At 45.1% G+C, this 23,031-nt stretch overlaps 1 protein-coding gene across 1 annotated transcript; it reads left to right on the forward strand.

The window, feature by feature from the left end:
• The first annotated feature begins 1,316 nt into the window (after positions 1 to 1,316).
• On the forward strand, positions 1,317 to 17,118 carry LOC132832719 (zinc-binding protein A33-like). Its single transcript, XM_060850829.1, has 6 exons — positions 1,317 to 1,741; positions 12,547 to 12,642; positions 12,723 to 12,956; positions 14,391 to 14,413; positions 14,507 to 14,649; positions 16,147 to 17,118. Exons 1-6 carry the CDS (start codon positions 1,325 to 1,327, stop codon positions 16,674 to 16,676), a joined length of 1,443 nt encoding a protein of 480 aa, XP_060706812.1. The 5' UTR covers positions 1,317 to 1,324; the 3' UTR covers positions 16,677 to 17,118.
• The last annotated feature ends 5,913 nt before the right edge of the window (positions 17,119 to 23,031 follow it).

The following is a 23,031-nucleotide window of genomic DNA, read 5'->3' on the forward strand; positions in this document are numbered from 1 at the left end:
GTCCCTGTGATATTAACGCTGTATTTCTGATATTCACCCAGTGTCTGTCCCTGTGATATCAATGCTGTATTCCTGATATTCACACAGTGTCTGTCCCTGTGTTATCAGCGCTCTCATTCTGATATTCACACAGTGACTGTCCCTGTGATGCCAGCGCTGCTATTCTGATATTCACACAGTGTCTGTCCCTGTGATATCAGTGCTGTGTTTCTGATATTCACACAGTGACTGTCCCTGTGATATCAGCGCTGTATTTCTGATAGTCACTCAGTGTCTCTCCTTGTTATATCAGCGCTGTAATTCTGATATTCACAGTGCCTGTCCCTGTGAAATCAGTGCAGTATTTCTGATATTCACACAGTGTCTGTCCCTGTGATATCAGTGCTGTATCTCTGGTATTCATACTGTGTCTGTCCCTGTGATATCAGCACTGTATTTCTTATATTCATACAGTGTCTGTCTCTGTGATATCAGTGCTGTATTTCTGATATTCTCACAGTGTCTGTCCCTGTGATATCAGTGCTGTATTTCTTATATTCACACAGTGTCTGTCCCTGTGATATCAGCGCTGTATTTCTGATATTCACACAGTGTCTGTCCCTGTGATATCAGTGCTGTATTTCTGATATTCCCACAGTGAGTGTCCCTGTGATATTAGTGTTGTCATTCCTACATTCAAAGGTGGCTGTCTCTGTGTTCCTGTGATACTAGTGTTGTACGTTTAAACAATTTGAGCATGAGATATGGGTTTCTGTCTCATAGGTCAGATCATGTCAGGATGGTGAATAAATGAGAACAGAGCTGACCTCCACATTGCAACAATTCCTGCAACTTGAAAGGTTATTCTGAAATTTCTATCAGGTAAAATTCTCACATACTGATTAAACTTGGCCACTAATTTAGGGTTCACTCTCTGTTGGGCAAAAGACCTTTTTTTGTCTCTGGGGAAGTACCATGTGCAATAATTTGAGGATGATATTGCAAAGATAAAACTAAGAATTGCCAATATTGGGGATCTGAAACCAAAACAGACATTGCTGGAGAATCTGAGCAGGTCTGGCAGCATGTGTGGGCAGAAAGGAGAGTTAATGTTTCGAGTTTGATGACCCTTATATCAGATATTACAAAGTAATGATTTGTGAAAATGCATTTTAACTTATCCAGCTGGTAAATGCCTAGTGAGCAAATTAAATCTCGCTGGACCAGTCATTTTGCCTGACGGCGTGTCCCTTTAAGAAGACAGATTTGGAAATGTTATTTCACTCTCCAGTCTGGAGGTGAAATTGAAAGTAAATTTAGTGACAGCACAAGCAGTGCAGACGAGATGGCAGTCAGTAAACACATCCTCACCTTGACTGAGGATTTAACCTGCTCGATCTGCCTATCTCTGTTTGTGGAGCCGGTGCAGTTGGAGTGTGAGCACAATTTCTGCAAATCCTGCATCCAGGCGTGTTGGGAAAACCAGGGGGAGGTGGTGTCCTGCCCGGAATGTCGCGCGGTTTCCCAGCAGAAGAGTTATAAGAAGGCCAGGGTGTTGGCCAATCTCTGTGAGAAAGCCCGGCAGCTGGAGCTGAACCCGGCTCTGCAGCAGGAAGGGGGTCCCCGCTGTCTGGAACACGATGAGAAGCTGAAGCTGTTCTGTCAGGACGACCGGGCTCTGATCTGTGTCATTTGTCGAGATTCCCCCGCACACTCAGGTCACAGCTTCCTGCCTGTCGCTGATGTAGCGAGAGAGTGCAAGGTAAGAGGCGAGAGAGAGAGAGAGAGAGACTTTTATCCTGGCGCTTGTGCTTGGGATAGAGAGAAAAACAGGACTGGATCATTGAATGGAACAAGGTCACAGGATTACCTTGGCCTGTTCCACACAGGGATCGCTGTGTGTCTTGACCCAGATTTCTCAGCCAATGGCAGGCAGTAGATTGTTAGCAAATTGTGCAGAGTCAGATCGCTGGCACCTCCCATTGAATTGCTGAGGGTCTCTCTCATTGATGACTATAAGAGGGCAAAACCAGTTCAAACCCAGTCATCTTGGAAGGGCACATACTGGAGCACAGTTCTGAGGGTTATAAATCAAGTCTGATCCCACTGTGTATCGTTTGTTAGGTTTTACTGTTTTTTTCCATTCTGGATGGGCCACATCACTCGGTCCATTTCCAGGAGGAACTGTTGAGATCTTCAAAGTTTGGATGATTACATCTGATAGGCTTTCTGGGTCCCTTTCCGTCCTGGATCACGATATCTCTGTCCAATTTCATTGTCACCATGTGCCTGTGTGTGTGAGTGTGTGTGTGTGTGCGAGTGTCAGGGTCTAAAGGGGATCTGTGTGTGTGTGTGTGTGTGTATATATCTGGGTCTGAGTGTGTGTGTGTGTGTATATATATCTGGGTCTGAGTGTGTCTGGTGTGTGTATCTGGGTCTGAGTGGGTCTGGTGTGTGTGTGTGTGTGTGTGTATGTATGTCTGGGGTGTGTGTGTGTATCTGGGTCTGAGTGGGTCTGGTGTGTGTGTGTGTGTGTGTGTGTGAAGGTGTAAGGGGGTTTGGCACAATTGCTCAGTTGGTTGGGTTGCCATCTTCTCCTGGATTCTAGATCTCTATCCAGAACAGGCTAATTGGGTTCCCATCGGGAATTGAATTACTAGCTCCCTGTCCAAAAGCAGACTGTTGGAACCCTGTCTCAAACCTGACCACTGGCTCCCAGTCCAGAAGGTGATCGCTGGGTTCCTTTCTGAAAACAGTACTGCTTGCAATATTTGTACTTCGTAACTGCATGGGAATCAGATTTATAACATTACCTGTGTTACGTTGCTTAGGGAATCAGTTGAATTGTTGCATTGAGAGAACCAAGTGAGAAACAGGGTTTTTATACAACTTCTGTAATATTTTATTCCAATATTTATGATAAAGACAGTTTGGGAATCAATGTCCTTGATTTTCCTTTAATAATTACAAAGAATTAGCTTCTTCACAATATTTGTTTACATTTGATTAAACAATTTACATCATGTAAATTGTTGAAATTACTGTAACGAACCGTCGTCTTTATTATTTGCAACAATATTAATGGTCTGCCTCATTCAATATCCAGATTCATTCCATGTGCAGGAAGTGGATTTAAGCAACTCCTCATCCTGTTCAATATCCCTGTGTCACTTGGTGTAACATGGCCATGACAACGTTTTCTCCATATGTTATGAGATTTTGAGATGCCAAGATGAGCTTGTGCGTTGGCTCTGTAGGGTGACTCAAACCAAGGTATGGAATTGGTGCTCCACTGTGCACTGGGAGACAGTCTTTCATGGACCATACATGGAGCCCTGCATGTTATTCAGGATGTGCAATGGTACCACATTACACATAGCGGCACGGTGGCCCAGGGACCCAGTTTCAATTCCAGTCTTGGGTGACTGTCTGTGTGGAGTTGTCACATTCTCCCCTTGTCTGTGTAGGGGTGCTCCGGTTTCCTCCCACAGTGCAAAGCTGTGCTGGTTAGGCTGGGTTTTCCATGCTAAATTGTCCCATAGTGTTCAGGGAGTGTAGGTTAGGTGCATTAGTCAGAGGAAATGTAGAGTAATAGGGAATGGGTCTGGGTGGGATACTGTTCGGAGGGCCGATGTGGACTTGTTGGGCCAAATGGCCTGTTTTCACACTGTAGGGCTTCTATAGCTCCTGTGTCAATCTTAGCTTTTGTTGTGCGCCACCCTGCCTTTTCAAGATGTATGATATTAACGGTTTGAAAAACATTTGATCATCTTATCCTGCCAACGTGTTTTGTGAGCTTAGCGATATGGAAAGCTTGATCATAGAGTCACGGAGTCATAAAGCACAGTAAAAGATGTTTACCGTGGTCTTTTACGGTAAAGGCAAACACAATCCCAACCCAAACTGGTCTCTGGTCCATACCTTGCCAGAGCTTTAGAATTCACGGACTCATCCAAATCCATTTTGAACATTGTAATTATGCCCACGTCCACCACTTCCTCAGGAAGTTCATTCCACACATAAACCACCCTCTGTGTAAAAAACTAACCCATCATGTCTTTTACCAATCTCTCTTCTCACCTTAAGGACATGCCCCCTTGTTTTGAAATTCCCCATCCTAAGGAAAAAACAACTACCATTAACTCTATCTATACCCTTCATGATTTTCTAAACTTCTATCCAGTCGCCTGTCAGCCTCCTGTGCTTAAGTGAAAAAGTTCTCAGCCTTTCTTTATAACTTCCTTTATAACTCCAATCTTCCATACCCAGGACCATCCTGGTAAATCTCGCCTGAGCTCTCTCCAACTTGTGCAGGATATTATTATGCAGATGCTGGAGCTCAGAGTCGACAGTGTAGTGCTGGAAAAGCACAGCAGGTCAGGCAGCATCCGAGGAGCAGGAGGGCGATGTTTCTGGCGTTAATCCTGATGAAGGGCTCATGCCCGAAATGTCGATTCTCCTGCTCCTCGGATGCTGCCTGACCTGCTGTGCTTTTCCAGCATTACACACTCGATATTGAATATGACTGGGTGACCAGAACTGGACGCAGTATTCCAGAAGAGGCCTCACCAATTTCCTGTACAATCTCAACCTGAATTCCCAACTCCTATACTCAAAGGACTGAGCATTGAAGGCAAGTGTGCCAAACACCTTTTTACCACCCCGACGCAAACCTCAAAGAATTATGGACCTGAACCCTCTAGGTCCCTCTGCAACACGACCCAGCACCCTGCCATTAATTGTATAAGCGTGACCCTTGTTGTACTAAAATACCTCTCTTCTGAAGTTTGCCTTTCACGAGGTTGACTCTGACTATGTTTATGTTTGTGCAGCATCTCAGCACCTGCCAGTATGATGCTGTTGTACTGTCTTATTAGGTCACCTGTATTTGGGTCTGGGGCCTAGCTAGGCCTTGGAACCAGGTTTCCTGCAAAGGTATATCCTTTTGCTTTACAAATATATCAAGGGAAGCTGAACTGTTTTTGTCTAGGTGAGACCAACCACCATTGCTGAAGGGGGAGGCAATGGCCGAGTGGTATTATCACTAGACTGTTAATTCAGAGACCTCAGGTCATGTTTTGCAGACCTGGGTTCAAATCCTGGCTTGGCAGCTGGTGGAATTTGCATTCAATAAATATCTGGAATTAAGATTCCAGCGATTATTGTGAATCCATTGCTGACTGTCGGGAAAAGCTCATCTGGCTCACTAATGCCATTTAGGGAAGGAAACTGTCCCATCCTTACCTGGTCTGGCCTACATGTGACTCCAGGCCTACACGTGACTCCAGACCCACTGCAACTGCCCTCTGGGCAATGAGGGATAGGCGATACATTCTGGACAGGCCAGAGGCACCCTCATCCCGTGAATGAATTTTAAAAATGCAATGGTGTTAGATGCATCCAAAGCATGTCATTGTTATTGACCTATGACGATAGCCTTAAACATGTGTCCATTCAAAAGTGAAGTTATAAATATAAAACTGTTTTTCTTTCCCAGAAAACCAATCCTAAAGGCTTTAACTAAATAGAGGCAATGACCAAATCGATGAAGCTCTGTGACATCTGACAAAGTGGTCAATAGTCTCTTGGGGCTACTGTCTACATGGCACAAGGTGGACACAGTTGGTCTTGATGTTAGCTTTCATCTTGAAAGTTGCATCAATGACTTTCCAATATTTTATGCACCTTTCTTTAATCAATGGGAAAAAAAAACTGTGTGTTACTTCAGTGAGGCCACTCCTTGTCAGTTAGAATGGCCCCTACAGTGTGGAAATAGGCCATTCAGCCCAACAATCCACACTGACCCTCCGAAGAGCCTCCCACCCAGACCTGCCTCCTCTGCCCTGTAACCTTGTATTTTGCATCGTTAGCTTACACATCCCTGATGCCACTGAATGCCAAAACATTTTCTGTTGTTGAAATTCTCTGTTGTCCAAAGCTGGTGTCTGGTTGGCCTTCAAATAGTTTTCCAGATGTCAACCACCACATTTTTATAGTCTTTTCTAGAAAGCCAGTATTGTTCTAATGTGTGATTTTTCTTTCAACAGGGTTTTTTTCTAACCTGATACAGCATTACTTAAGTAATCTCTTGTGACACAAGAAATTGGACAGTGACATTGCGGTATTGAGGAAGCCAGGCATTTATTATGACTAACTATTAAGTACAAACATAAGTGTCTGGGCTAACATAGAGCTAGTAGTTTGCAAGAGAAAAGCCTGCTTCCAAAAGAGTTTCATCCTTGGGGTAGTCTAAGGTAAGGTGGAGTATGACATCCTTGTATCCTTGGGTCACATGATATGACATAGTGATTACATCATGAGCATGTCTCTTTTTTTTGTTTTGTAAATATTTTTATTGGGAAAAGATTTTGAATTTTTTTACAAAATTACTACAAAATTGTATAACAATCCTATGATATAACAATAACAATAAACTAACTACTACTCTACTCCACAAACAGTTTAAAAACAACTTAAGAAAACTACCCATACTACAATTCAATAAATAATTAAACAACAAAACACTAAATTATATTGGATGGAACCAATGAAAATTAAATTAAATTAAGCTACAACATTCAGCGCAACCCCACTAAAGCTCCCCATCACCAGGAGCATCAGGTGGTATACCCATCTTACATAGAACATAGAACAATACAGCACAGAACAGGCCCCTCAATGTTGCGCCAATCTGTGAACTATTCTCAGCTCGTCCCCCTACACTATCCCAAAATCATCCATGTGCTTATCTAAGGACTGTTTAAATCTCCCTAATGTGGCTGAGTTGACTACATTAGCAGGTAGGGCATTCCACGCCCTTACCACTCTCTGCGTAAAGAACCTGCCTCTGACATCTGTCTTAAATCTATCACCCCTCAATTTGTAGTTATGTCGCTTCGTACAAGCTGATGTCATCATCCTAGGAAAAAGTCTTTCACTGTCTACCCTATCTAATCCTCGGATCATCTTGTATGTCTCTATCAAATCCCCCCTTAGCCTTCTTCCTGCCAATGAGAACAGACCCAAGTCTCTCAGTCTTTCCTCATAAGACCTTCCCTCCAGACCAGGCAACATCCTGGTAAATCTCCTCTGCACCTTTTCCAATGCTTCCGCATCCTTTCCGAAATATGGGGACCAGAACGGCACACAATATTCCAAGTGTGGCCGCACTAGCGTTTTGTATAGTTGCAGCATGACAGCACAGCTCTGGAACTCAATGCCTGTACCAACGAAACCTAACACACCGTATGCCTTCTTAACAGCACTATCCACCTGGGTGGCAACTTTCAGGGATCTATGTACATGGACTCCAAGATCCATCTGCACATCCACACTACCAGGAATCTTTCCATTGACCCAGTACTCTGCCTTCCTGTTATTCTACCCAAAGTACATCATCTCACATATAGCTGCATTGAACTCCATTTGCCACCTCTCAGCCCAATTCTGCAGTTTATCCAAGTCCCCCTGCAACCTGTAACGTTCTTCCACACTGTCCACTACTCCACCAACTTAAGTGCCGTCTGCAAATTTACTAATCCATCCATCCATCTGGTCCCAAAACAGATCTTTGTGGCACACCACTAGTAACCGGACTCCAGGCTGAACATTTTCCATCTACCACCACTCGCTGCCTTCTTTCAGAAAGCCAGTTTTTAATCCAAATTGCTGAATCACCTTCAATTCAATGCCTCTGCATTTTTCTCCACCAGCCTACCATGTGGAACCTTATCAAAGGCTTTACCGAAGTCCATGTATACCATGTCAACTGCCCTACCCTCATCTACATGCATGGTCACCTTCTCAAAAAATGCAATGAGGTTTGTGAGACATGACCTGCCCTTGATGAAACCATGTTGACTATCTAAAATCAAATTGTTGCTTGCTAGATCATTATAAATCCTATCTCTTATAATCCTTTCCAAAACCTTTCCTACAACAGAAGTAAAGCTCACTGGTCTATAATTACCTGGATCATCTCTACTGCCCTTCTTGAACAAGGGCACAACATTTGTAATCCTCTAGTCCTCTGGTACCAAACCTGTAGACAATGATGACTAAATATTGAAGCTAAAGGCTCTGCTATCTCCTCCTTAGCATCCCAGAGAATCCTCGGATAAATCCCATCTGGCCCAGGAGACTTACCTATTTTCACTTCCTCTAGAATTGATAACACCTGTTCGTAACTAACCTCGATCCTTTCTAGTCTCAAATCTCGTACCTCATTCTTCTCCTCTACAATATTCTCCTTTTCCTGAGTGAAAACCGATGAGAAATGGTCGTTTAGCACCTCTCCGATCTCCACAGGGTCCACACTCAATTCCCACTTCTGTCTGTGACTGGCCCTATTCCTCCCCTAATCATCCTTTTATTCCTCACATATCTATAGAAAGCTTCAGGGTTCTCCTTTATTCTATTTGCTAAAGACTGCTCATGTCCTCTGTTTTCTCTTCTTAACTCTCTCTTTAAATCCTTCCCAGCTGATCTATAACTCTCCATCTCCTCATCTGAACCACCTTGTCTCATCAACACATAAGCCTCCTTCTTCTGCTTAACAAGAGATGCAATTTCTGTAGTAAACCATGGTTCCCTTACCTTATCACTTCCTCCCTGCCTGACAGGGACATACCTATCAAGGACACACAATATTTGTTCCTTAAACCAGCTCCACATTTCCATTGTCTGCATCCCCTGTGTTTTGCAACTCCATTCTATGCATCCTAATTCTTGCCTAATCACATTATAATTGCCCTTGGCCCAACGATAACTCTTGCCCTGTGGCATGTACCTAACTGAATTATGGTCACTCTCTCCAAAGTGCTCACCTCCAACTAAATCAAACACCTGACAAGGTTCATTACCAAGCACCAGATCCAGTGTGACCTCCCCTCTTGTCGGCCCTTTGACATACTGTTTCAGAAAACCCTCCTGTACACGTTGGACAAAAACTGATTCGTCCAACGTACTAGAGTTATAGTATTTCCAGTCAATGTTGGGGAAGTTAATGACCATCCTGTTCCTTTCACTCCTGCCCAGAATCATCCTCTCTTCCACCTCTCTGGAACTCTGTGGAGGCCTATAAAAAACTCCAAGCAGTGTGACCCCTCCTTTTCTGTTTCTAACCTCAACCCACACTACTTCAGTAGACAAGTCCTCACCAAAAGTTCTCTCAGCCACCATTATACTATCCTTGACTAACAGGGCCACACCTCCCCCTCTTTTATCACCTTGCCTGTTCTTAATGAAAGATCTAAACCCTGGAGCCTGCAACATCCATTCCTCACCCTGCTCTATCCATGTCTCCGAAATGGCCACAACATCGAAATCCCTGCTGCAAGCTCACCGACCTTATTTTGGATACTTCTTGCGTCGAAGTAGATACACTTCAAATCACTTCACTGTCTGTCAGCACATTCCTGTGACCCTGAAATCCTGTCCCTGTCCTTCCTACACTCATCCTCCTGTGCTCTGCAACTAACCCCGGTTCTCATCCCCCTGCTAAGTTAGTTTAAACCCACTGAATAGCACCAGCAAATTTCCCCCCCAGGATATGAGTACCCCTCTGGTTCAAGTGAAGACCGTCCTGTTTGTACAAGTCCCTCCTTCCCCACACTGAGCCCCAACTATCCAAGACCCTGAAACCCTCCCTCCTGCACCATCCTTGCAGCCACATGTTCAGCTGATATCTCTCCCTATTCCTTGCCTCGCTATCACGTGGTACGGGTAACAAACCAGAGATAGCAACTCTGTTTGTTCTAACTCTCAGCTTCCACCCTAGCTCCCTGAAATCCTGCCTTACATCCCTATCCCTCTTTCTACCTATGTCGTTGGTACCTACATGGACAACAACTTGAGGCTGGTCACCCTCTCCCTTCAGGACCCCAAAGATACACTCCAAGACATCACGGAGCCTGGCACCTGGGAGGCAACACACCCACCGCGAGTCTCATTCGTTTAAAAAATGAGGTCTGCAGATACTGGAGATCACAGCTGAAAATGTGTTGCTGGTTAAAGCACAGCGGGTTAGGCAGCATCTAAGGAATAGGAAATTCGACATTTCGAGCATAAGCCCTTCATCGAGTCTCATTCGATCCCAACAAACCTCCAACTATTGAGTCTCCAATGACTAACACCCTCCTTCATTCCCTCCTTCCCCTCTGTGCCAGTGACTTGGACCCCATTGCTTGCCCCTGGTATGTCGTCCCCCTCCACAGTATCCAAAATGGTATCGATGTTTTTCAGGGGAACGACCACAGGGATCCCTTGACTGACTGACTGTTTTATCCCCCTTAGAACTGTCACCCAGCTTTCTTCCAGCCTAGGAGTAACCACTTCCCTGTAACTCCTATCTATCCGAAGATCATCCAGCTCCCGCTCCAGTTCTCCAACACGGTCTTGGAGGAGCGGGAGTTGGGTGCACTTCCTGCAGATGTACTTGGATGGGACACTAATGGCGTCCCGCACCTCAAACATCCTGCAGGAGGAACATAGCTTTCCCTGCACTGCCCTCCCTGCTAGTCCCCTTAACACAAAGGGAAAAAAAATCAAAGAGATGCTTACCTGATGTGTCCCTGAGTTTATAGACTCTTAGTAAGGTTAGAAGAGGTGGGTGGGAGGGACGCTCTGTGGTGTAGGGTCTCGGGTTTAGATCTCACCCACTTAAAACCTTCCCAGAAGTCCTTCCTCGCACCTCTCGGCAAATGGAAGCCCCGACGCCTGAAGTTAGGTTTTTAAACAGTTATCAGACTCACCTTCCCAGAATTCCTTCACTTTATTTGGGATTCTTCCACCCGGGGGCCCTCAGCCCTCCAAACACAGCCTTCATGGCTACACAAAGGCCCTGACCAATATGGCCGACAAGTCTGCATCTATATACAGGGCAACCTCGATTATCCGAGCATCAGTTATCCAAATTTTGGATTTTCCGAACAAGATCTCAACGTCCCATAAAAACGCTATCCATCATCCAAACAATCCATTATCCGAAGTCTCAATTATCCAAACAAAGTACTCCCTGCCTGTCTCATTCGGATAATCGAGGTTGACCTGTAGTTCAAAAAGGGCCGCCACACCCAAAAAGAGTTCCATTTTCTAGTGCACCATACTTGTAAAGACACCCAGGAGAACATGCTCCATAGCTAACCTATACCACCCCGAAAGTCCTGGGGGATTTTCTGACACCCAACTCGTCAGGATGTCCACAATGTGAAAGAATATTAAACAGCGAACATTTTATTAACACAAATTCCCATGCACATCAAAAGAGGGGAGATTCGGTAGACCCAAGAGGAGGGACACTGGATCTACCTGGATCTCAGTAATGAGCATGTCTCTTAAAGGTATATGGCATGATCACTGTGAGACAGGACACAGTAAACTAGAAGGGTAAGGTGTAGGATATCTTTTACTGTCCCTGCTAAACCACACACGATCCTGACTTGGACCGTTTTGCGGTTTCTTCACTGGGTCAAATCCTGGAATTCCCTTCCTCACAATGCTGTGGGTGTCCCAACACTTCAGAGCGTGGAGCAGTTCAAGAAAGCAGCTCACTACCACCAGCAGAAGCAGCACCACCACCACCACCAGCACCAGCACCACCACCAGCAACAGCACCAGCAGAACCACCACCACCAACAACAGCACCACCACCACCACCAGCAGAAGCAGCACCACCACCACCAGCACCAGCAGCACCACCACCAGCACCAGCAGCACCACCACCACCACCATCGCCACCACTTTCACCATTCAGATAGTTCAGCCATAGCCAGGATGTACTGGCCAAGCCATTGACACCCACAGCCCAGGGATGAATGAGAAGAAGCTCAGACCACACCATTTGTCTGCAGCAGGGTGGCACAGTGGTTAGTACTGCTGCCTCACAGCGCCAGAGACCCAGGTTCAATTCCCGCCTCAGGCGACTGTCTGTGTGGAGTTTGCACATTCTCCCTGTGTCTGCGTGCGTTTCCTCCGGGTGCGTCGGTGTGGACTTGTTGGGCCGAAGGGCCTGTTTCCACACCGTAAGTAATCTAATCAAACCGAGTCAAAACACTGGGTGAAAACAAAATCACCTACAAACTCTGTCTCCTGTCAAAGGCTGAGGCTTTCAAATTTAAAACAAAATCATGAAATGCTTTCAAGGCACCATCATTAAATTTAATCACCTTTTTGTGAACAAAATGTTTATTTTAGGAAAGCTGTTTCAAAGCATTGTTTGGAAATGAGAGGTTTCAGTTAATAAGTGAAAAAATGATCATGTATTTCTTCCAAAAATATTTTGAATGATTTTGAGAGTAAGGATATTAATATCTCTGGTGGTTTCACATCAACATTGACTTAACATTGGAAGTCCTCATAAAATATCAGTAACCTTGCATTTGATGCACTGTGAAATCGAGTATGCCATTAAAAGCAACTGTCCTCACAGTTTCATCGTCATTGTCATTGCAACACAGAAAAGGCCATTTGACTCTCTCCCCAAATCCCACTTGCCAGCAGTTGTCCCGTCGCCTGTTTGTGCTAGAACAGCAGACATCGGTTCATGGTGAGATCTGATTCCATTTTTAGGACCAGCTGAAATCAGCCTTGGACTCCATGGAGGCAGAAAAGGAAAGTAAGAGTGAATTAAAGGAGCAGCAGGAGAGGGAGTTTGTAGAACTGGAGGTGAGTATGACTTCAGTTCAGTTTAAACATTGCAATCCCTCAACAGCACTCTGTTTAAACAATCGCTCTCACTATCCTAGGAATTCTCGACATCCTTGGAGAAGGACATCTCTGCACAGTTTGCCAGAATCCATCAGTATCTTGAAGACAAAGAGAAATGTTTAATTGAAGAGCTCATGAGACAAAAGGAAGAAGACCTGCAGCTAATAGTGGAGAACCAGAGTAGAACTGAAATGGAGCTGTTTTCGCTTGAGGAGAATATTTTCAACCTGACTGAAATCATCCAGCAGCAAGACAATATCTATTTTCTAAAGGTGATCCTTTATAACTCAATCCCCAGGCTGTTGCTGTAAATGTTAATGGCACTTTGTTATAGAGTAGAAACCCCATTTCAACAATGTACAATATGCAGTGTAGCTAAGGACGAATGGATATCCAATGGGATTGAGTTCTGACTGGTGAGGACACTGTATATCATGTTGTCCAAACCGCCTCCCACTGCCTGCAAAATAGAAGTTGTTCTGCTATAACGAGCATTTCGTTAATACAAATTGGCTATAACACGCTTGACAAATTGGGGACACTGATTCTAAAGCACAAACCTTTAAAGCGTGCATTGGTTATAATGCAGCTCCGGCCCCATTAGTTTAAATGGTGCTGCTATTACATGATTTTCTAATAACACGGGACTGCACAGGAATGAAACTACCGTGTCATAGCAGAACTGACTGTAATTAAACCAGCAAATTTACCAAGCTTTCACTGGATGCCTTCACACTTGTAATATTAATAAAGTGAGGAGTGACTGTTCACTTTTTACTGAAACTAAACACTGAGCCTGATATTCAGAACTCAGCCATTGCTGTTAAATATCACTTATGCAGTGTATCGCTTCTCTAAGTCTGACCTTGTCGTGAGTCAGCAGTATAACTTCTAACTGTGTGCAGAGATATTATCAGGGATATAAACCATTGCTGCCTAGAAGCCCCTTAAACATTCCCTAACAGATAATTAGGAGAGCCTTAAGAAGGGAAGGGAGTTAATCTTCTTCTTGTCTATAGTAAGCATGTTGTGGAACTTAAAAGGATTCAGAAAAGCATGTTGCCGGGATTGGAGGGTTTGAGCTATTGGGAGAGGCTGAATAGGCTGGGGATATTTTCCCTGGAGAGTAGGGGCTGAGGGGTGACCTTAATGAAGGGTATGGATAAGGTAAATAGACAAAGATTTTTTCCCCGGGGTGGGGGAGTCCAAACCTAGTGAACATAGGTTTAAGGTGAGAGGGAAACGATTTAAAAGGGAACTAAGGGGCACCTTTTTCATACAGAGCATGATTCATGTATGGAATTAGCTGCCAGAGGAAATAGTGGAGGCTGGTTCAGTTGCAATATTTAAAAGGCATCAAGATGGGTATATGAATGGGAATGGATTAGAGGGATATGGGCTAAACGCTGGCAAATGGGAGTGGATTAATGGAGAATATCTGGTCGGCATGGATGAGTTGGACTGAAGGGTCTGTTTCCATGCTGTACATCTCTTGTGATTCGATGTGAAGTCTAGTCAGAGTAGGGAAGGCAGTGGTTTGTGGGCTAAGGGGTTTAATAACTAACATGCTGTCAGATCACTGCAAACTCTCAATTAATGTCCCATCAGATCTGTACACCTTTTACTCAAACTACTGGTTGTATATAAATACCATCTGAACAGCACCATTCTATCTATGAACATGTTTCTGATTCTCTATCCTGCAGGAAGTGCAAAGATTGGGAGAAATGTGAGTATCTAATCCTTAATCGCACGTGGCTTTTACACGGTGGAAAGAGTTCAAATCCTGCAGGGAGTGATTAGATCAATCCCATTTAAACAGGTGTGAAGACAAAGAGGAGGAAGGGAGAAATGAAGATGGAGGATATCCAGAAATGCAAATATCTCCAAGAAAGAATTACACGGGATTTCAAGGCCCATTACTCTTTGCTGTGTGGAAGGAAATGAAACAGATCATCTCTCCATGTAAGAGACCCCACAGCTTTGTGTCCACCCTCTGTGGAGTTTCCTGCTCTCTTCCCACCATTCTGAAGGTGCTGCACATTAATGGGTAGAGGTCACTAGGACCACAGGCGAGGGGCTGTTCTGATTGTGGGACACAGGTTGGAGAGATTCAGGAAAGTAGAGAATCTTCTTCCCTGACAGCCAAACCTCCCAGTGTGACTCACTGGACAAGGTTTAGACTGGGTGCCCTGGCTGCTTGTAGTTCTCTCTGACCTGACAAAGGGATTTCACCTTACTGGCCAGTCTGCTGTCGAAATATCGCCCGAGTCTAAGTCACCACCTTCAGGAGAAGCAGGGCAGAAACTCTACAGAAAAATCATATTCTTAAAACACCGGGTCAGATTTGGCTGACTTAATGGAGTACTTACTCAAGCTGATGCATGTGGCTTCATGAGAATTTAGTTAATGGATTCAATCCACCGAAATATATGACCAGCTAAAAATAAATGCAAAACTGACATGATCAAATGAAATGACCTTGCTGAGCAGGGCTTTATTAATAGCATCAGATCATTGACACATATACACTGTACAGCCAGCGTCATGTGGTCATTAACACATTTTTTGTTTGCTTTGAGATGGTTCACAGTTTTAATGGTGTTAGTGAACATTCCTTTCTGTCTCTCACACACAGTAATTATGTTTTGCATTTATTTAAGCTATAGTGACCTGAGAGTATCACCAGTAAGGGATTGCGGGGGGGTGATGGTATTATCACTCCACTGTTAATCTCAGAAACTTAGCTGATGTTTGACTAGATTACTTACAGTGTGGAAACAGGCCCTTTGGCCCAACAAGTCCATACCGACCCGCCGAAGCACAACCCACCCATACCCCTACATTTACCCCTTACCTAACACTACGGGCAATTTAGCATGGCCAATTCACCTGACCCGCACGTCTTTGTGACTGGGGGAGGAAACCGGAGCACCCGGAGGAAACCCACGCAGACACGGGGAGAACGTGCAAACTCCACACAGTCAGTCGCCTGAGTCGGGAATTGAACCCGGGTCTCAGGCGCTGTGAGGCAGTAGTGCTAACCACTGTGCCACCGTGCCGCCCACTTCTGGGGACCCAACTTTGTGTTCATAGGGAACTGGAGCGTTGCCAAGAAAAGACATGTTGTTGCAACTTTTTGTCCTGCGCTCATCAGGGAAATTTGCTAGAATCCCCCTTGAATTAGTATTCTTATAAATTCTGCACAAATTGTGCCTGTACAGCTGTGGCAAGGAGTTCAAAAGGCTCACCACCCTCTGACAAAAAGAAATTTCTCTTCATCTCAGTCTTAAACCCTCAGACCACACCGTTTGGTTCTAGTCTGGAGTCTGGCAGATATATTTGTCACAGTTTCTTATCTGCAGTATTTGCACATGGGCTGGTGTAATATAATATTTAACTGTGTCTGTTCACCTTCCCTTGTCTAAAATATTTAACCTGACATCCTTCCTTCTGACCCAGTTCCAGTTTCACTGACCCTGGATCCAAACACAGCACATCATAGCCTCATCCTGTCTGAGGACCTGACCGGCGTGAGAAACAGTGGCAGAGTATTAGAGCTTCCAGATAATCCGGAGAGATTTGACACGACTCCATGCGTCCTGGGATTGCATGGATTCAATTCAGGGAAACACTACTGGGAGGTGGAGGTGGGGGACAATACTAACTGGGATGTGGGTGTAGTTCGAGAGTTTGCAAATCGGAAAGGATGTATAATAACAGGTCCTGAGAATGGTTACTGGGCTGTGTGGCTGAGAAATGAGAATGAATATGGAGCTGCCAATGTTTCATTATGTCTGAGTGTGAAACCCAGGAGCATTGGAGTTTACCTGGACTATGAGGGCGGACTGGTGACTTTTTACAATGCTGATGACATGTCCGTTCTCTACACCTTCACTGACACATTCACCGAGAAACTCTTCCCTTATTTTTATCCTGGGCTGCACGATGTGAGTAAAAATGATGCCCTTCTTAAACTGTGTTGTTTCTAACTGTAGGTCCTTCCCCTTGATGACGGAACTGTCACACATTAAGGAATCCCACCAACAGAAGGGAAGGGTTTGGCAAAACAAAAATGTCATGAAATGTGACTTCAACCCATGTTGCCACTTTTACAGCAGTTGGCAGTTGACTTGTCTGTGCCCTCACGATGCTATTACATGTCATAAGGTCTCCGAGCAGGAATAGGCAACTTAGCCCCTTGGGCCTGCACCACCGTTTAATCCTACAGTGGCTGATCTTATCTCAGCCTCAACTGCACTTTCCAGCCTGCTTCTCACAACCCTTTAACCCATTTACTAATGGAAAGTCTTTCTACCTCCTCCTTAAGTTATTCAGTCCTCACGGGGAGCGAATTCCACAGGTTCGGAAGAACTGCTGATGCAATAGATCGGAAATTTAAAAAAAACAGACATTGCTGGGGAAGCTCAGTGGATCTGGCAACATCTGCAGAGAGAAAGCAGAGTGAATGTTTCGGGTCGACTTCTGAGAAAGGGTCACTTGAACCTGAAGCGTTAACTCTGCTTTCTCTCCACAGAGGCTGCCAGACCTGCTGAGGTTCCCCAGCGATTTCTGATCTTGTTCCCCACATATTCATGATGCTTTGAGATAAATACTTCCTCCTCATCTCACAATGGATATCAAGTCTACCACTACTTAAATTAAAGCCAGGACCTCTTGAACTAGTTTCCCTACAAGATGAAACGTCCTTTCAATATGTCTCGTTTTCAATCCTTTTTAGCAGCTTGTCGATCTCCATTAGACCTTCTCTCATTCTTTTAAACACAAGTGAATTTGTAACTGGGTGTGGGGGAACTTCAGAAAGCATTTCTCAAATAATAAAGCTATGCTCAGCAGAACATTTGGCATCTGTGGGAAGAGACACAGTTCCTGACTTTAAGATTTCCTCTATTTGTCATATTTTAGAGATCTTCATGTGTTTTCTTTAGTGCCTTGTGAGCCAGAGGGAGCAACAATTAAACCTTCATTCCCCCATTCCACATCCCTCACAAAAGGAGGAAAAAGCAGGAAAATCGACATTTCAGGCAAAAGCCCTTCACCAGGAATGAAGGGGTTTTGCTGGAAACATTGATTTTCCTGCTCCTTGGAAGCTGCCTGACCTGCTGTGCTTTTCCAGCACCACTCTAATCTTGACTCTAATCTCCAGCATCTGCAGTACCCACGTCTGCCTAGAATACTCATGCGTTCTGGATTAGTGGTGCTGGAAGAGCACAGCAGTTCAGGCAGCATCCAAGGAGCAGCACTCATGCACTCAACTCAGCTTGAGTCTGTTGATTCAGCCCAATAGGGAGTGCGCACTTTTTCTGATTGACATGTTTATCAAGTTATAAAAGTTTTCTTTGGAATTTTTCAGTGCCTTTTTGTTTGTTTGGACAAAATTTAAAAGGTGTTAAAGCTTTATACATTGATGCTGTTGATGGATTAACACTTTGAGCATTTTTTTTCACAGAGGAGATTTTCAAAGTTAAAAATCACACAACACCAGGTTATAGTCCAACAGGTTTAATTGGAAACACACTAGCTTTCGGAGCGACGCTCCTTCTTCAGACGATAGTGGAGGGCTCAATCCTAACACACAGAATTTATCGCAAAAATTTACAGTGTGATGTAACTGAAATTATACATTGAAAAATTGATTGTCTGTTAAGCCTTTCATCTGTTAGAATACAGTGATAGTTTCACGTGTAAATCACAAAACCTTTTTTAAACACAAGAATGCAACTTTTTTTTAAAAAGGTTTTGTGATTTACACAAGAAAGAAGTGAAACCATCACTGTATTCTAACAGATGAAAGGCTGAACAGACAATCAATTTTTCAATGTATAATTTCAGTTACATCACACTGTAAATTTTTGCGATAAATTCTGTGTGTTAGGATTGAGCCCTCCACTATCACCTGAAGAAGGAGCGTCACTCTGAAAGCTAGTGTGTTTCCAATTAAATCTGTTGGACTATAACCTGGTGTTGTGTGAGTTTTAACTTTGTACACCCCAGTCTAACACCGGCATCTCCCAATCAAGATTTTCAAAGCCTCTTTAAGTGTTCTGTCAATTTGAGGAGAAGCTCAAAGATTTGCCAATGGCTCATTCACTCTGGACAGAGACAATGTTGCACAGGAAGCATGAAAGGAGTATGGGAGTGATGGAGGACTTGGGAAGGAGTGTTGGGGTGGAGATCACATGACAAAATGACAGGGTATGGAAGGAATGGGCGATATAAGGAAATTAGGAAGGGTCATGAGGGAAATGAGGGGAATGGGAAGGGTATGTGGAAGGGGGGAAGGGTAAGGAGTCCAAAAAAACCATGAGCAGTACTCACTTAATATCCCAGCAAAGTTGGGCAGGCCTTATAACTGGTACAAACAAAAGCAAAAATACCTGGGGTGTGACAATATGTCTCTTCGAGAGGGATTTGTCTGTCTTAGTTCTTTTGAAGGGGGAATGTTATTAATGTGGTGCCCAGGTATCTACTTGATGGAAAGCAGAGGAATTAACTTTGGGACTTTTTTTACAAGTCGACAAAAGCATGTGTGGGTGGAGTCACGCTGACACAGACTCGGAATTCGTTTTGCTTTCAGTTGTTGAATTTAGGATTCTTGCAGTTGAAGCTGCTGGATATAACGCTCTCTCTAATGCTGCAAAAAGCGCGAGTTCTCTCCCTTCTGCGAGATTCATTCAGTCAGTGTTTCCTCTCCTGGACTGGAGGAGATCGCAAGTGAGGGAATTCTATTTTACTGAATTTGCCTTTGCCAAGGCTGTGTTCATGAGATGCTGCTATCTTCGAACAGTTGATGAGTAACAGTTGCAATACAAATTGCTTTGTTAAGTATTTTGATAGAGTTAACATTTTGCCAGTTCTTCTAGTTTTTGTTTGTCTTTTAACTGTGACGTAAGAATAAAGTGTATTTTGCTTAAACCCCAGTAGTTTGACCAAATGAAACACATTTGGAATGCACTGTCACACACTACCTTTGAATGGAAGTTAGGGTCTAGGCTATCTCCTTGATATGTTTTGAGGGGGTTTGGTCTGGCCCATCATAGGAGAAACCCAGCAGGTCAGCGGAGAGAAAACAGACGTAAAATTTCAAGTCCAGTGACTGATGTTCACAGCGATTTCCAGCACCTGTAGTTATAGAACATAGAACAATACAATGCATAACAGGCCTTTCAGCCCTCGATGTTCTGCTGACCTGTGAACTAATCTAAGCCCACCTCCCCGCCGCCCCACCCCAACCCCCTACACTATCTCATCATCATCCATGTGCTTATCCAAGTTCTTTGTGATATTTTATAACTGGCCTGTCTCACCACTACAAAGCTCTCACCCTCTCTGAGGCCCACTTTGGGAGGCAGCTCTCCTCACTCTAAGCCCAATGCTGACTCGGTGGGGGGAGGGCGGCAAACTCATGGGACATCTTCCGAGGAGGGGAACCCCAATGTTGGGAAGTGCCTGGATTCAAGGGATGATGCGTGTCTCAAGCGAAAGAGAGAGAGAGAGAGAGCTAGAATTGGGAGTGGGTGTCTCATGTTTTCGCCATAGGGTCATGAATGGTGCTATGTAAATGCAATTTCCCCCTTTTTGGTTGCATCCATCAGCTTCACTGGATACTGCCTGAAACCTGCGAGATATTGGAACATCTCAGGCAATTTCAGAGGACATCACTGCAGTACAGAACAGTGGCAACGGCTCCTTTCGTCATGTTACCCATTCGGACTCAGGTTCCCAATTTGGATTTCTAAATGAATTGCCTGTGTGTTTCAACCTTCCTCGCCTCAGCTCTGACCTGAAACCATGTACTCTCGGGGGTACAGACCAACCTGAACTTGTTGCTGAGCTCTGATTGAACATTGACACAATGCCCTCCCCACCCTCCGACTGAACCCTTGCCCCCATGTTACCTCACTCTTGCTGCAATGGGCAGAGGCAGCCACGCATGCCCAGACTCGACATCGCTTAGCTGCCCACCGTGGTGGGTCACCTTGCCCTACAAGAGGGAGAGGGAAGTGTGTCAGTGAGTATGGAGCCACATGATGAGTGACGGACTTACCACAGTCAAATAGCTGGCACAAGACAGGGCTCAGTATCGGACGGCGCTCAGTATCACACAGAGCTCAGTATCAGACAAGGTTCAGTACCAGATAGGGCTCAGTATCAGACAGCGCTCAGTATCAGACTGCGCTCAGTGTCAGACAGCGCTCAGTATCAGACAGCGCTCAGTATCAGACTGAACTCAGTATCAGACTGGGCTCAGTATCAGACAGGGCTCAGTATCAGACTGCGCTCAGTATCAGACAGGGCTCAGTATCAGATAGCGCTCAGTATCAGACAGGGCTCAGTATCAGACAGCACTCAGTATCAGACAGGGCTCAGTATCAGACAGGGCTTAGTATCAGACAGCACTCAGTATCAGACAGGGCTCAGTATCAGACAGGGCTCAGAATCAGACAGGGCCCAGTATCACACAGAGATCAGTATCAGACAAAGTTCAGTATCAGATAGGGCTCAGTACCAGATAGGGCTTAGTATCAGACAGCGCTCAGTATCAGACTGCGCTCAGTATCAGACAGCGCTCAGTATCAGACAGCGCTCAGTATCAGACTGAACTCAGTATCAGACTGCGCTCAGTATCAGATAGGGCTCAGTATCAGACAGCGCTCAGTATCAGAAAGGGCTCAGTATCAGACAGCGCTCAGTATCAGACAGCGCTCAGTATCAGACAAGGCTCAGGATCATACAGGGCTCAGTATCATACAGGGCTCAGTATCAAACAGCGCTCAGTATCAGACAGCGTTCAGTATAAGACAGCGCTCAGTATCAGACAGGGCTCAGTATCAGACAGAACTCAGTATCAGACTGCGCTCAGTATCAGACAGCACTCAGTATCAGACAGGGCTCAGTATCAGACAGGGCTCAGTATCAGATAGGGCTCAGTGTCAGACAGCACTCAGTATCAGACAGCGCTCAGTATCAGACTGAACTCAGTATGAGACAGCGCTGAGTATCAGACAAGGCTCAGTATCATACAGGGCTCAGTATCAGACAGCGCTCAGCATCAGACAGGGCTCAGTATCAGACAGCGCTCAGTATCGGACAGCGCTCAGTATCGGACAGCGCTCAGTATCAGACTGGGCTCAGTATCAGACAGCGCTCAGTATGAGACAGGGCTCAGTATCAGACAGGGCTCAGTATCAGACAGCGCACAGTATGAGACAGGGCTCAGTATCAGACAGCGCTCAGTATCAGACAGCGCTCCGTGTGAGACAGGGCTCAGTATAAGACAGCGCACAGTATCAGACAGGGCTCAGTATCAGACAGCACTCAGTATCAGACAGGGCTCAGTATCAGACAGGGCTCAGTATCAGACAGCGCTCAGTATCAGACAGGGCTCAGTATCAGACAGCGCACAGTATCAGACAGCGCTCAGTATGAGACAGGGCTCAGTATCAGACAGCGCTCAGTATCAGACAGGGCTCAGTATCAGACAGCGCTCAGTATCAGACTGCGCTCAGTATCCAACAGGGTTCAGTATCAGACAGGGCTCAGTATCAGACAAAGCTCAGTATCAGACAGGGCTCAGTATCAGACAGCGCTCAGTATCAGACAGCACTCAGTCTGAGACAGCACTCAGTATCAGACAAGGATCAGTATCAGACAGGGCTCAGTATCAGACAGCGCTCAGTATCAGACTGCGCTCAGTATCAGATAGCGCTCAGTATCAGACAGGGCTCAGTATCAGACAGGGCTCAGGATCAGACAGGGCTCAGTATCAGACAGCGCTCATTATCAGACAGCGCTCATTATCAGACAGGGCTCAGTATGAGACAGTGCTCAGTATCAGACAGTGCTCAGTATCAGACAGTGCTCAGTATCAGACAGGGCTCAGTATCAGACAGCGCACAGTATCAGACAGCGCACAGTATCAGCCAGTGCTCAGTATCAGACAGCACTCAGTATCAGAAAGGGCTCAGTATCAGATAGGGCTCAGTATCAGACAGCACTCAGTATCAGACAGCGCTCAGTATCAGACTGCGCTCAGTATAAGACAGGGCTCAGTATCAGACAGGGCTCAGCATCAGACAGCGCACAGTATCAGACGGAGCTCAGTATCAGACAGGGCTCAGTATCAGACAGGGTTCAGTATCAGACAGCACTCAGTATCAGACAGGGCTCAATATCAGACAGGGCTCAGTCTCAGAAAGGGCTCTGTATCAGACAGCGCTCAGTTTGAGACAGTGCTCAGTATCAGACAGGGCTCAGTATCAGACAGGGCTCAGTATCAGACAACGCACAGTATCCGACAAAGCTCAGTATCAGACAGGGCTCAGT

The sequence above is a fragment of the Hemiscyllium ocellatum genome, chromosome 35, assembly GCF_020745735.1.
Source record: "Hemiscyllium ocellatum isolate sHemOce1 chromosome 35, sHemOce1.pat.X.cur, whole genome shotgun sequence".
In the NCBI taxonomy this organism is placed as follows: domain Eukaryota; kingdom Metazoa; phylum Chordata; class Chondrichthyes; order Orectolobiformes; family Hemiscylliidae; genus Hemiscyllium; species Hemiscyllium ocellatum.